Raw genomic sequence first — 13196 nt, 5'->3', positions numbered from 1 at the left:
TGTGTGTCTTTATAGAAGTAGCTGTGCCTGCCTGTCGGTAGCAGAGCTTATCTCAGAAGCTCCTAGGGTGGAACCAAAGAAGGGGGTTTGTATTATGAGAAAAACAAATTTAATCTCCTCAATTTCAGAGGCAGCAGCACATGGAGGAAGCTGTCAGCCACCACACTCTGAACTCAGTTAAGGCTGAAGTGCAGCTTTCATCCCAGCTCCGGGTAGCGAGAGACAAGCCCTCCTTCTCCCTAAGTTGTATGAAAAAATGCCCATGACTGAGTTTTCTGTCCATTAAACGAATTCCTCAGATTCCTGGGAGGACAGCGATCTTCAGCCCCACAAGACATTAAGAACTGACACTCCATCACAACCTCCAAGAACACATCAGTTTCAGAACTCAAGGCAGCATGATTCAGGTAAGACTCCAGTGACCAAGAAGATAAAAGTAGTTAATACCTCAGCTTTGGTCATCCTCACAGTTCGTGAGGCCGATTTACTTCAGATTTTGCTAAAGATAAAGTGGGTCCCCAAATCAGGGAAGTGTTAAACCTATGCTACCAGAACACAATTTTCAGAAATTCAGAATGCATTTATCCATGCCTGTAGCTAGCTACTTTCTCAATATGCCTTCATCCACTGTTGACTGCACACCAGCTTTGATCCAGGTCGGGGCACTGAGCCAGGTGGTGTTAAGGGAAACAAGGGTAAGACAGAGCCAGCGCCCCGTGCCTTGGGTAATTACCCACAAAACTGTAACACAAGGCAAACTAGGACAAAGGCCGTGGGAAGAGCTGGTGGAAGACCTAGGTTGACTGCTGACCCATGGTGATCTCTGCAGCCACGGACAGAGAGGAATGTGTTCCAGTCCCAGAGGACCAGAAGGATGGCAGATACAGGAGGCGGGAACTCTGTTCCACCTCAACAGTGAGTCTGTGCTGGCGTCCAGCTATCACCTGCACTGTGCCTAACAGCGCCCCCTCAATTGCAGCCTCAACTGAAAGGACTGGCAGGCAGAACGAATCTGCTGCTCATGGAATTCTCCAGATTACCAGGTCTAAAAATACCTGGAGGTGGTAATTTGAGCACCAATCAGCCACATGGTAACTGAGTACATGTTAATGTGCCAAGCACTGTCTGAAATACTCTATTTCATGAAGGGCAGGTTTTTTGTTACCATTTTTAACAGTGAAGGAACAGAAAGGTTAAATAACTTGTCCATAGTCACACGTTCTATGATGCAACTGGGACATTAACCCAGGGCACACGGTCTCCACCACTATGTGAGATCTAATAATAGTCATGACTAACATCTATTGAATGCTAACAAAGTGCCAGGCACTACTGTACTTCTCCCCAACCCAACACTATGTTTTTAAATCCCCCATTTTTAAGGGAAGGATGCCAAGTAAAGTAAGGCTGGCTGGCTGGCTGGCTATGTATAGAATTATATATTTTGGTCCTTAGCTTGATCTCAAGGATATCTCTTTCCTTAACATAGGCAGGAAAATGCAACAGAAGCAAAAGAATTGGTTTGGTCAGGGGAGAAAGAATTCAGTGGGAGTAAAGATAAGAAAAACAGAGAAACTAAAAAAGGTAGAAACACTGATACATCAACCAACCAAAATATATGATTATTCTTCTGGGCTTGGATGTCTTTCAATAGTTAATCTCCAAGGACACAGAGTTTTATGAGAGGGCTGAGGATGATCCTCTAAAGTGGTTAAAACAAACAAAAAACAGCAACACACCAAAAAAACCACCACTTTATTTCTAACAAGTTGCATTTAATATAGGATTTCACTATAATAAAGGTAGAATTCTAAGAGCATAGAGAACATTAGCTACTTGGGGTACACTGAAGGCAAAATGACCAAAAATGCCACTGGAGGATCACTAAAGAGAAAATGAAGACAGTATCATAACAAAGGAAACGCAGCAAAGTAGTAATCACACTTAAAAGAGCTTATATAAATTCCATTTGATGTAATATTCTACTAAAAATATGTAAATACCTTTTCCATTTCCTGTCTGAAGGTTGTAAACAGTTCATTGCTTTTTGCCATGGTAGTCTGGAATTCTTCAAACTTATCCATATAAAGAGAAAGCTATAGGAAAAAAAAGTATGAAACATTCTGAGTTCCATGCAAACAATTCCAGTTCCCAAACTTTCAAAAGAACGTAGTATGGTTACTTATTACAAGTGATAGAAATACGAACAAATGCACATCCAATCCTTGGACACCAGACATAGATGGCTGAAGTTCTGACAACCCACAGAAATGCATTAAAACTGAGGACATTCTGTTGACTTTAATATTAGATCTCCACCCATTGATCATAACATAGCCTGAAGGATGTGGTGACTATAAACATCATGCATGTGGAGTGCTCGCCCAACTACCCCTCTCCTGCCACGTGAAAACTGTCCTTGGGAAAAGATCATTCCTTTAGAATACCACCTGCAGAGTTCTTAGTTTGATAGCAATGGTATCTCTTTCCTTAATGAAGGGAGGAAAATGCAACAGAAGCCAAAGAATTGGTTTGGTTGGGGAAGAATTCGGTGAGAGTAAAATTAAAAGAAAACGTAAAGAGATCTACTCTTAACATAGTCCTACCCTCAAGGAATTTTTATTTAAGGATGAGGAAAAAAATGCTAACCAACAAGGCAAGCAAAATATAAAATGGAGTCACCATCTTCTCCCCCTTAGAAAGGAGTCCAGAGAAGTACACGGGGAAGGGCACACTGAGGCTCAGGATACTTAGGGGAAGCTTCATGTGAGAGGCCTGAGCTGGGCCTCATGGGTGAGCTGAATGAGTTCATCTTAGACCAGGAGGGAACCTTTCAGAGACTATCCAACATAATCACATTATTTTCAGGATAGGGGAACAGAGAGAGACCCAGAGGAATAAAGTATTTTGGGCAAGATCACACGACAGATATAAGAAAAGCAGAGAAGAATAAAGGATCTTCAGAGGCCAAGAAACAGCATAAGCAGTGCTGGATGCAGAATATTCACCAGCACCACCTAGTGCATAGGATGCAGGGCAGGGTGGAATATGATGGGGCCCGCCCAGCCACAGCCAGCAGGGGGACAGGCCATCCAGGAAGCACTTTAGCAGCACGCACTGTGGTGTGGTGGACGCAGAAGCCAACTGAAAGTTAGTCATCTCACAGTGACCTCGTGCTTGTTAGGCTAGACGAGGTCCCTATGAGATGGCCAAGCCACGTCTGCACAAGGGCCTGGCCTGGGATGAGGACAAAGCAGGAAGAGAAATGCAGGGTGACCTGGAGAACACACAGGATTTGTTAGCAGACACTGACGGGGCCTCTGACATGACAGGCCCAGAGTTGGGGCAAGAGTGGTGCTCACGCAGAGGGAGGGAGCAGTATTAGTGCCTGAGGGACATTAGAAATTACAGCAGTTTTGATGTGGTCCTTTAGGGTCTCACTCTGTCGTTCAGGCTGGAGTGCAGTGGCGCAATCACGGCTCACTGCAGCCTCGACCTCCCTCTTGGGCTCAAGCAATCCTCCCATCTCAGCCTCCTATATAGAGGGGACTATAGGCACACACCACCACACCTGGCTAATTTTTATATTTTTTATAGAGATGGGGTTTCACCATGTTGCTCAGGCTGGTCTCAAACTCCTAAGCTCAAGCGATCCGCCCACCTTGGCTAGGATTACAGGCATGAGCCACTGCACCTGGCAGGCATGGTCCACTTTTATTGAAAATGGAACATCCAAATAAAGACTCTCCCATGTGAGAGTTCAACGCTGGCCCAGTGGGTAGCCAGTAAGTGGCCACTATCATCACACATGGACCTCCATGGCTAGATTACAAAACAGCGGGTCAAGACAGCACAAAGACTTTGAGTTTCACCAGCAGATGCTGGGAAATGACATGGTGAGGGCAGAGAAGGTGAGACATGCTTGGGAAGGACAGCCACATTTAGGTAGAGGAAAACAGGAGGTGACAGCAAAGGAAACAAATAGTGACTGGATAAGAGGACTCTGAATGGTACAGATCACAGACAACAGAAGCTACAGTGGTGACAGTACAACAGCATTGGAGCTGGCCTGGGGGCCTGGTAAAAGGGCCCTCTGGTGACTTCCGCAGCATTATCAATGACACCCACGTTCAGGAACATCTTCCAAAGCCATCTGGAGACTTCGTACCTTCTCCACATCAATTCTCATCTCTATTTATATGGACAACTGACTGTATAGGGCTTATAAGTAAGGGATTCAAATCTCCTAGAAGCTTTCTGGCATGATCTTCAGTTCCAAAGACTCCTCATATCTGACACCTCTTGAATATTCACTCTAAGTTAGGCTAGCTTTATAAGACCTTAAATTCATCACATTGTAAGATGTTCCCAAAGAAAAGCAGCACTCCAAAGAGGTGCTCATGAAGATCACGCCAGTCTCAAGGTATCAGTGTTATTTTACAGCTAATCTAGAGTCTTCACAAAAACTTATATGATAAACTTTTAAATAACACTTCAGCCAAATGTAATCTAGTTACCTGAAAAAAGGATGAATGTATAGGTACAAATGCCTAATTTTACCCATCTGTAAAGCCACGGCAAGTCTTTCCTGTACCTTTTTTTTTTTTTTAAGGAGATAACTCCTCCTACACTCATTCCACACAAGGCAACCACAGAGAGAAATGACAGTAGGACACACTTACAGGGTCTGGAATGAACAAGAGGGAGGGCCCTGATGAAAAATACGAGCACAAGTGATCCTGCCGCCTCAGACTCCTGAGTAGCTGGGACTACAGGCGTGCCACCACACCCAGCTATATGTAGTTTTTAAAACAACTTACGTGCTTATAGCACAAAACTCTAAAGATATTAGAGTTCACTATATGAAATTGCCATTTTTTTAGGCCAAGGACATATTCTTGTCTTCTTTAGCAATTTCATATGGTTCAACTTGATACAAAATAAATAAAATATGCAGATGTATCAGTTTTCCTTTAGTGGGAAATTTAGTGGTAACCAACTGAAAAAGGGAGGAATTATCTGGGCTCTTAGAAAGGGTCACTGAAGACAGGTTGACCAACCATCCCAGGCTGCCTGAGACGGGGCATTTCCTGGGACACGAGACTTTCAGTACTAAAACCAGGAAAGTGCTGGGCAAACTGGGATGAGGTAGTTAACCTAAATGAAGTGGAAAATACCAAGAGGGACATGAGATTTCTGCCTCAGTCCTGGTCAGCTCTGGCTGGGAAAAAGCAAAAAGCAAAACCATCTTAGAGGAGATTGAAGATATGCAGAATCAAAGGAACCACAGATTTTTTTTTTTTTATTATTATTATACTTTAGGCTCTATGGTACATGTGCACAACGTGCAGGTAAGTTACATATGTATACATGTGCCATGCTGGTGTGCTGCACCCACCAACTCGTCATCTAGCATTAGGTATATCTCCCAATGCTATCCCTCCCCCCTCCCCCCACCCCACAACAGTCCCCAGAGTGTGATGTTCCCCTTCCTGTGTCCATGTGTTCTCATTGTTCAATTCCCACCTATGAGTGAGAACATGCGGTGTTTGGTTTTTTGTTCTTGCGATAGTTTACTGAGAATGATGATTTCCAATTTCATCCATGTCCCTACAAAGGACATGAACTCATCATTTTTTATGGCTGCATAGTATTCCATGGTGTATATGTGCCACATTTTCTTAATCCAGTCTATCATTGTTGGACATTTGGGTTGGGAACCACAGATTTTTCTTACAAATTGTACTATCCCCTGCTGTGGAGTTACCTGCTGTTTTAGTTGTACTTCTTGCTGTTTCATTTGTTCGTATTTGTGCCTCGATTCTGTCGCTTCTTTTAATAACTAGAAAACAGAAACATTCTGGCAAAATGCTAATGGTAATTACAAGCAGGACTAAATATCAAATGATCAGAGTTAGGCTTCATCCTTCTGCTATTTTAGCAAGAACCGCAGGTCTACAGATGAAACAGTCTGTTCCACAAATTGCCATTTACCTGTATCTTCTATCTGTCCCGCTGGTTAACACTTAGGAATGCAGGAATAATCTTTTATTGCTGAAGCAGAAAAAGTACCCTGGGGACCTAATATGGTTTATAAAACTCAGAGTTAAATTGTTGTGTTTTAGGTGAAAATAATTACACGTACAGTATTAGCAGAGAACATGGCTGATAATCTTGATATTATCTGGGTGACTTAGAAAAACCCCGCTATTCCCTGAGGCAAGATGAGGCAGAGTGAAAGCGTATGGGGAAAGCAACGCAATCAATCTGAGACCTGGTTTCTGAGCACTTTTTTAGAAAGCGGGGAGGGGGTGGACATTTTCATTTATATATAGTACTTGTGCTTTCAAGAAAATTACAAAGTTGCATAGTAGGCAGTTGTGAAATTCAGTCCCTGAAGTAAAATATCACACATAGTCCAAAGAAGCCTAGAGAAGTCCTACTGAAGCAACCAGGAAGTACACACATGTAATGAATGTGTGTGTGTGTGTGTATAAAATTTATACTCCAACTTTGGAAATGATAACCATTTCTCAGCTGAACACTGGATACTATTGTCAGTGCATATGGAAGGATCACACTGTGAAAAACATGTCTCTCTAAACCCTAGATGCACTCAGTGTGACATGCCCACATGATGAGGGCCACTCAGGAACTGAATCTTCACACTGTGCTCATGTCAGGGCTGTGGATCCAACAGTCTGCATTATTGCAATCATTTCTCCCTTGTGGATAAGCACACTTAGCTGAATTTGCACATGGTAATATACATACCCAATGAGATTCCACTGTATTCACAATTACTGCCAGGCAATAGAATCTGAGCATACACTGGCAACAATGCTGAGTGATTAGGGTAGAGAATTGTTTAAATTTTATCAGAAAATTATACCAGATTAAGTAAATAAATGACTTCCCCAGTTTCAAGTTACTTGTTTGAAAACAAAATGTAATCGTATATAGGAGACCTGTGGCTTGGTAAGCTTGTTGTTAAACCGAATCACTAAATTTAACATGCTAAATGTGAGCACAACTCTTGAACCTGATGACCGTTATCTAAGATGGGAACTAAATATTCTAAGCACAGGAAAACAACGAGTGCAGGTCTTCCCACTGATTTGGTGTAATCTTTCCAGTATATTTTCTGTATAAAAGGTTAAATAGAAATAAACAGCCAAATGCTTTCTAACACACACACACCACACACTCTCTTCTCAATCTACAGCAAAACACCAGCTGGCATGCCTCCAGGCGCTACATTAAAGGGAGAATAGATCAATGTTTCAAACGGCCTTGGTTACAATTTGATGTTTCAAATGGCCTCAGTTACAATGTTGGCAATAATGTCTTTGTTTTTAAGAAGTAGAACTTACAAACTCTCTCTCTCTCTGATGTTTTTCATCAGCTTCTTTTATCAGTTGTGTCGTTTGCTGCAGTTTGGCATCCACCAGCTGCTGTTGCAGTTCCTTATGTTTGAACACCTTATCAATGTGCTATGGGAAAAGGAGAGTTTCTTCCATCACTGACCAAAGAAAGGCACACAGTGGGGAGGAAACATCACAGCAGTTACCCTGCTCACCCTGCTGTTCTGCTGCTATCACTGCAGCTAAGAACACCAGCTCTCTCTCTGTCCCTGTATACTCCGCTTAGAGAAGCGGCGATTTGACACCACCTTGCAAACCATCCCACACGGGCAGAAGCGCGGCCCTCTGACTGTTGCCCGTTCCCCCACCCTGTCAGACATGGGCTGTCCCCCTCACTAGCGTGGTACTTCCTATTTCTGCCCCACACTGAAAATAAGGCTCAGAGTGCACCAAGACAAAGGATAAGAAGAGCAAAGTACTATACCATACATCATGCACACAGTTCCTTTTTTCCCTCCCCATATTTTCCCAAATTCCTCAGCTGGAGGCAGCATGGTATGACAGTAGGAATGGCCCAGGTCAAATCCTGGCCAGTGTGTGGCCCTGGGCTAATTCCTCTCCACGCTGGAGCACAGTGCCCTCCTCTGTACAGGGGGATACCTCCACCTACCTTGCAGAGCTGTAACAGTAAATGCGATGGTGGCACTAGGTAAGGTGCTTGGTGCCTGGCACACTTTAGACATTTGGTAAAAGCTCATTAGTATTTCCAAACAAAACTGTTAAGTGGTTACTGATGTATAATAAAGTCAACAGAACAATCCCTTCCCAGCTGGAGAAACGGAACTCTTCCAGTTACAGTACCCTATATGAGAGGGGAAAATGCTGGTTGGTGAAGTAAGGTGGTCTAACTATGTATTGAGAGCACCACAGACAGCTGATCTTCGCCTGCAAGTAATTTGATCATTATATTCTGACCAAAGAACATAAGACACATACAATATGATTTAAACAAATCTGATTTTCAAATCTGCTACATCAGTTATGAGGTACATAGACTGTCAAAACAACAAACTAAAAGAATCATTTTAAGACAATTAAGGGCTTTATAATCTAATAAAAAGAAAATTTAACCTCTATGACAAAAAAGACGTTTCTTCAATAAATACACTGTAAGAATAAAGGGGGGGAAAACTATATTTTAGAGACTGGCGTTATATAAACCAGTGAAATGGACTTTCTTTGGATCTTGTTTCAAACAATTTCTCTTTTAAAAAGAAGCTGATCCAAAAAATTTGAATAGTGACTAGATACTTAATATTCAGTAATTGTTATTTATTTGAGACAGTCTCACTCCCGTCACCCAGCCATGAGTACAGTGGTGGTGATCCTCCTGCCTCACTCTTCTGAGCAGCTGGGACTACAGGTGAGTACCACCTCACCCGGCTAGTCTTTGTATTTTTTGTAGAGACAGGCTTTCACCATATTACCAGGCTGGTCTCGAACTCCTAGGCTCAAGCAATCCTCCTGCCTTGGCCTCCCAAAGTGCTGGGATTACAGGCGTGAGCCATTGCACCTGGCCTATTTGTTAATTTTTTAGGTATGAAACTGGTATTGTGGTTATACTTAAATCCTGACTTTTTTGAGCTACACATTCAAATATCAATGGAATATTTGACATCTTGAATTTGCTTCAAAATAATCTAGGGGAACAGAGATGAAATTATCAGCCATGTACAGTGGCTCACATCTACAATCCCAGCACTTTGGGAAGCCAAGACAGGGGGATCACCTGAGCCCAGGAGTTCAAGAACAACCTGGGCAATTTAGCAAGAAACTGTACACACGTACACACATACACACACACACACGGAATTATGGTTTCATCTGCTGAAGCCAGGTGCTATATTATCTCTCTACTTTTTGTTAAGCTTGAAATTTTCCATAATTTTTTTTTTAAAAAGCAAAAGGCAGTAAGAAAAATAAAATCTTAAAAAAAAAAAACAGCAGTTTTTGAAGGGCTGTATGTAAAACTACAAAGTTTGAGTTGAAAACAAGATAAAGTAACACACAGATGCCTGATCTTTTTTTTTTTTAATTTGAATCAGCTTTTTGAATCCATTTCTGTAAGGAACATAACATAAAAGCCCAACATTTTACTAATGTTAAAGGCAGAGATGCACCATTTAAAAAAACCTAAAGCCTCTAACCCCGTCCATCGGACCTCTAAAAGTGACGAACTTTAAAAACCAGGTTAGTACCTTCTAGCAAATAGGTACTAACCTGGTTTTTCAAGTTCCTCACTTTGTTCAGAGGACACTACCTCTGAACTTCCAGATTAGCTTATAAAATAATTCCAAAAGTCTTCACTGAAGGCCAATGGCCAAGTTCATTAGCCATGGATCTTCCCAGTAAACTTTTTACCATCAATGGGCTTATGTGTGAGGGGTTAGAAGTAGGTTTTTCCTCCCAAATAATATAAAGCCCTCATTTAAAAAAAAAAAAATCTGAAACATTAACTGTACAGGTATAATGCAATGGTAGTGGATACTGTACAGATTATCATAGATGTCTGAGATACAGGGTATTTGGGGCCCAAATATTTATTCATTATTAGTCTGGATAAGGGAAAACAATCTACATGCAAAAATTGCAATCTTCCAGTATTTCATGGAAGACAAGCAGTACTTAAATGGGTCTCCTAGAAATAACCTCAAATAAGTTCCAAACCCAGTGACTCCTGGGACATCAAGTGATGATCTCACTTGTGGTGCCTGATCGTTTCCTAATAAATAACCGACTGCCACTATGCATATGCAAAGTTCTGAAACACCTGTGACAGCGGTTTTACTTTAGGTGTGAATGGTGACAGTTTTGCCAATCTTGAGAAGCCATTTAAATAAACCAAACGCCATTACCTCTTCCCTCAGTGCATACTGTTCGATGAGCTTCTTTAGCTTCTCCCCCAGCTCGATGTTTTCCTGTCGGAGTTTGGCGTTGTGGATGTCGTGCTGCTCCAGCTGGGCTTGAATTTCATTTAAGGTAATCTGGAAATGTGCAGTTGCTTCTTTACGTCGTTCTTCTTCCTCTCGTGCCTGCTGCATATTTTCCTCCTTATTACCCAAAATAATTTTTGTTAATAATACTGCTGCAATGTGGGTTCATTTGTTGCTGCTCTGACGTGTTGCTTCTGAACTACAATTCCTCCCCCTTATTTATGACCAGAAAGCTATCATTGAAAAGCAAGCAGTTTTTCCTAAGTAGACAGATAACCAGAGAGATGCAAACTGTCCTGCCACAAAATAAATGTTACGGCTGTCTACAATTCACTCTACTGCAATACTCGCCGGTTACACAGGCCATCATCTTAGATGGGTCGGAAGAGATCCTGCCCCCTTGCAGCTTACTTTCTGGGTCACACCTACTCCCTAAAGGGCAAAGGACAAATGGAATCCTCATCTCAAAAAGCTTCCTTTCTGTAACTACTTTCTGATGATTAAAAAGAGAAAACAAAAAAATTCAAAGCTTACTTTCAGTTCTTGCTAGGATATGTCAAAAGACCTTTACATGTCTGAACTGTTATCAGCCTACTCAAAATATTGATTTCCTATGGGAAAAAAAAAAAATACCACTTACTTTGACATCTAAATCCAAGGGCTCAAAAGCAAAGAAGATAATAATGGCTCCCATACCAGGTGAAGATCCATTTCAAGAGTGCACTTATAGTCTAGGGCCTTGGAAGTTTGTTGGGGCATAAAGGGAGTTTGATCAGAGATCCTGCTCAAAGTCATATTGCAACTGTACATGGGAACAGGCCTGTCCCATTCTAAGAGGCAGATTCCTTCCCACGGCTCTGCTCCTTTCCTTCTTCCCCTGTTGATATCAATGAATCTTTGGATACCTATTCCCTCTTCCTTTACAATCAGCCAAGGTATAAGTGGTTTCCTAAAAGTACTTAGAAACTGAATGGCTGGGGGTGGGCCAGTGGAACTGGGCAATGCTCCACCCAGGAGCTCAGCAGTTCTCCCTTCCCAGACTGTCTGTTACTAGTTTCTCATTTCACTGCAGCTTTTCCTACTTGGTGATCAGCTGTATCAGTGCTCAGCAGAAAACTGGCAATTCTGAGCTTCCTAAGCCGTGGCTCTAAGCAGGAGGGCCTTGAGCGTAGATTCCCGGGAGCCAAGTATGAGGCAACTAAGGTGCTCTTCCTTGAACAGGAAACCAAAACTTACGTAGAAAGAATTGGTCTTACATTTACAATGACCTCACACAAGGCATCAGGCCAAGCAAAATAAAAAGCAAGGCAGTATCTGTCTCCAAGTAGAGACAAGGATTTATTTCAGATAGGCACAAGGTTGATTATGAAATCAGCTAAGTCCCTCCTGAAAAAAACAGACAAATGAAGCAACTAACCTTTAACGTCTTATTGTGACGCTGAAGTTCTCTGCAAAGAGACTCTAGCTTGCTTCTTGCCAAGATAGCCTTGCTATGTTCACTCTGCAAGTGAACTTTCTCTTTCACAATCTGGGCTTGCTTCTTCTGCAGGATCTTCATTTGCTTCTGAACACTCCTGCTCTCCTCCAGCTAAAATTCATAAGCACTTTATATTTAGGAAGTACAGTAAAAATCTTACAGTTACGGCTAGAATTATAATGAGAGCTATGGAACACATTTTCAAAAAGTCAAATACTATGGTGTAACATATTATTTAAATTGTTTCATGCCATGCTACACTGCCACCCTTCTCTTCTCTTCCAGTTGTGACAAAAAAGTAAGCAAATTTAGGGCAGCAGAAAATAATCTTTTTCTTTTTTAAAAAAAAATCCTTTAGACAGATTTAATTTTCACAACCCTTTATTATCCAGGTTTTATAGAAGAAATGTATAAGCCTGGAGACATTAATAAGTTGCCTAACATTCTTTAATCAGTACAGATAATCAGGAAGGGGTGAGGTGGGATTTGAACCCAGCAGCCTGAATCTCTGGCTTTCTTGACTTCCGTATTGGCCTGCTATCCCCTGGGGTCCTGAATTTTGCCAGGTTCCTGACTTCAGACACTGATCACAGATCTTCTCCCTGCTTTCAACCCAACAACTCACAAGCAACATGGGCTCCTCAACTTCCAGCTACAATCTTGTGCTTTTTGAAGGATGATGCCCTTCAACTGGATACCTCCTGCCCCAGAATTGTCCTGGGCCCACTGGGAACAGTGCCTAAGTATTCCAGCCTTAACCACCCTTTGGAAAATAAACCAGCTCCAGTTCCAGCTGAAACCTACTCCAATGTTGAAGGCCAGGAGTGACTCAGTACTAAAGCCAGGCATGTCCCGAATTGCTGTTTGCTGGGTGAATGTCTGTCTAGATCATTTCCTACCTGGAAAAAAACCTGCTGAAATCCAAATATTTTAACAATCAATTTATTGTGCTTTGGGGTTTTGATTTTTTATTTTCGTTATCATTTTTTTAGACGGACTATTATTCTGTTGCCCAGGCTGGAGTGCAGTGGCACAATCTCGGCTCACTGCAGGCTCCACCTCCCGGGTTCAAGCGATTCTCCTGCCTCAGCCTCCCGAGTAGCTAGGACTACAGGCACCTGCCACCATGCCCAGCTAATTTTTGTATTTTTAGTAGAGACAGGGTTTCGCTATGTTGGCCAGACTGGTCTCAAACTCATGACCTCAATTGATCCACCTGCCTTGGCCTCCCAAAGTGCTGGGATTACAAGTATAAGCCACCATGCCCGGCCAGGTTTTGCTTTTTTGAGATGGAGTTTCGCTCTAGTTGCCCAGGCTGGAGTGCAATGGATCATGCCATTGCACTCCAGCCTAGGCAACAAG

General features: G+C 42.2%; 1 protein-coding gene across 1 annotated transcript in view; it reads right to left on the bottom strand.

Moving 5' to 3' along the window:
* TXLNG (taxilin gamma) overlaps positions 1-13196 on the bottom strand; it is a 62640-nt gene that overhangs the window by 4804 nt on the left and 44640 nt on the right. The window contains exons 4-8 of the mRNA XM_054470731.1: positions 11775-11945; positions 10280-10474; positions 7374-7493; positions 5768-5842; positions 2004-2096 (exon numbers count right to left, since the gene is read on the bottom strand). Coding sequence (XP_054326706.1) covers positions 2004-2096; positions 5768-5842; positions 7374-7493; positions 10280-10474; positions 11775-11945 — 654 coding nt within the window. The remainder of the gene's footprint in view (positions 1-2003; positions 2097-5767; positions 5843-7373; positions 7494-10279; positions 10475-11774; positions 11946-13196) is intronic.

The sequence above is a fragment of the Pongo pygmaeus genome, chromosome X (genome assembly GCF_028885625.2).
Source record: "Pongo pygmaeus isolate AG05252 chromosome X, NHGRI_mPonPyg2-v2.0_pri, whole genome shotgun sequence".
NCBI lineage: Eukaryota > Metazoa > Chordata > Mammalia > Primates > Hominidae > Pongo > Pongo pygmaeus.
The sequence above is the reverse complement of the archived record's forward strand: the minus strand, read 5'-3'. Positions and strand labels throughout refer to the sequence as shown.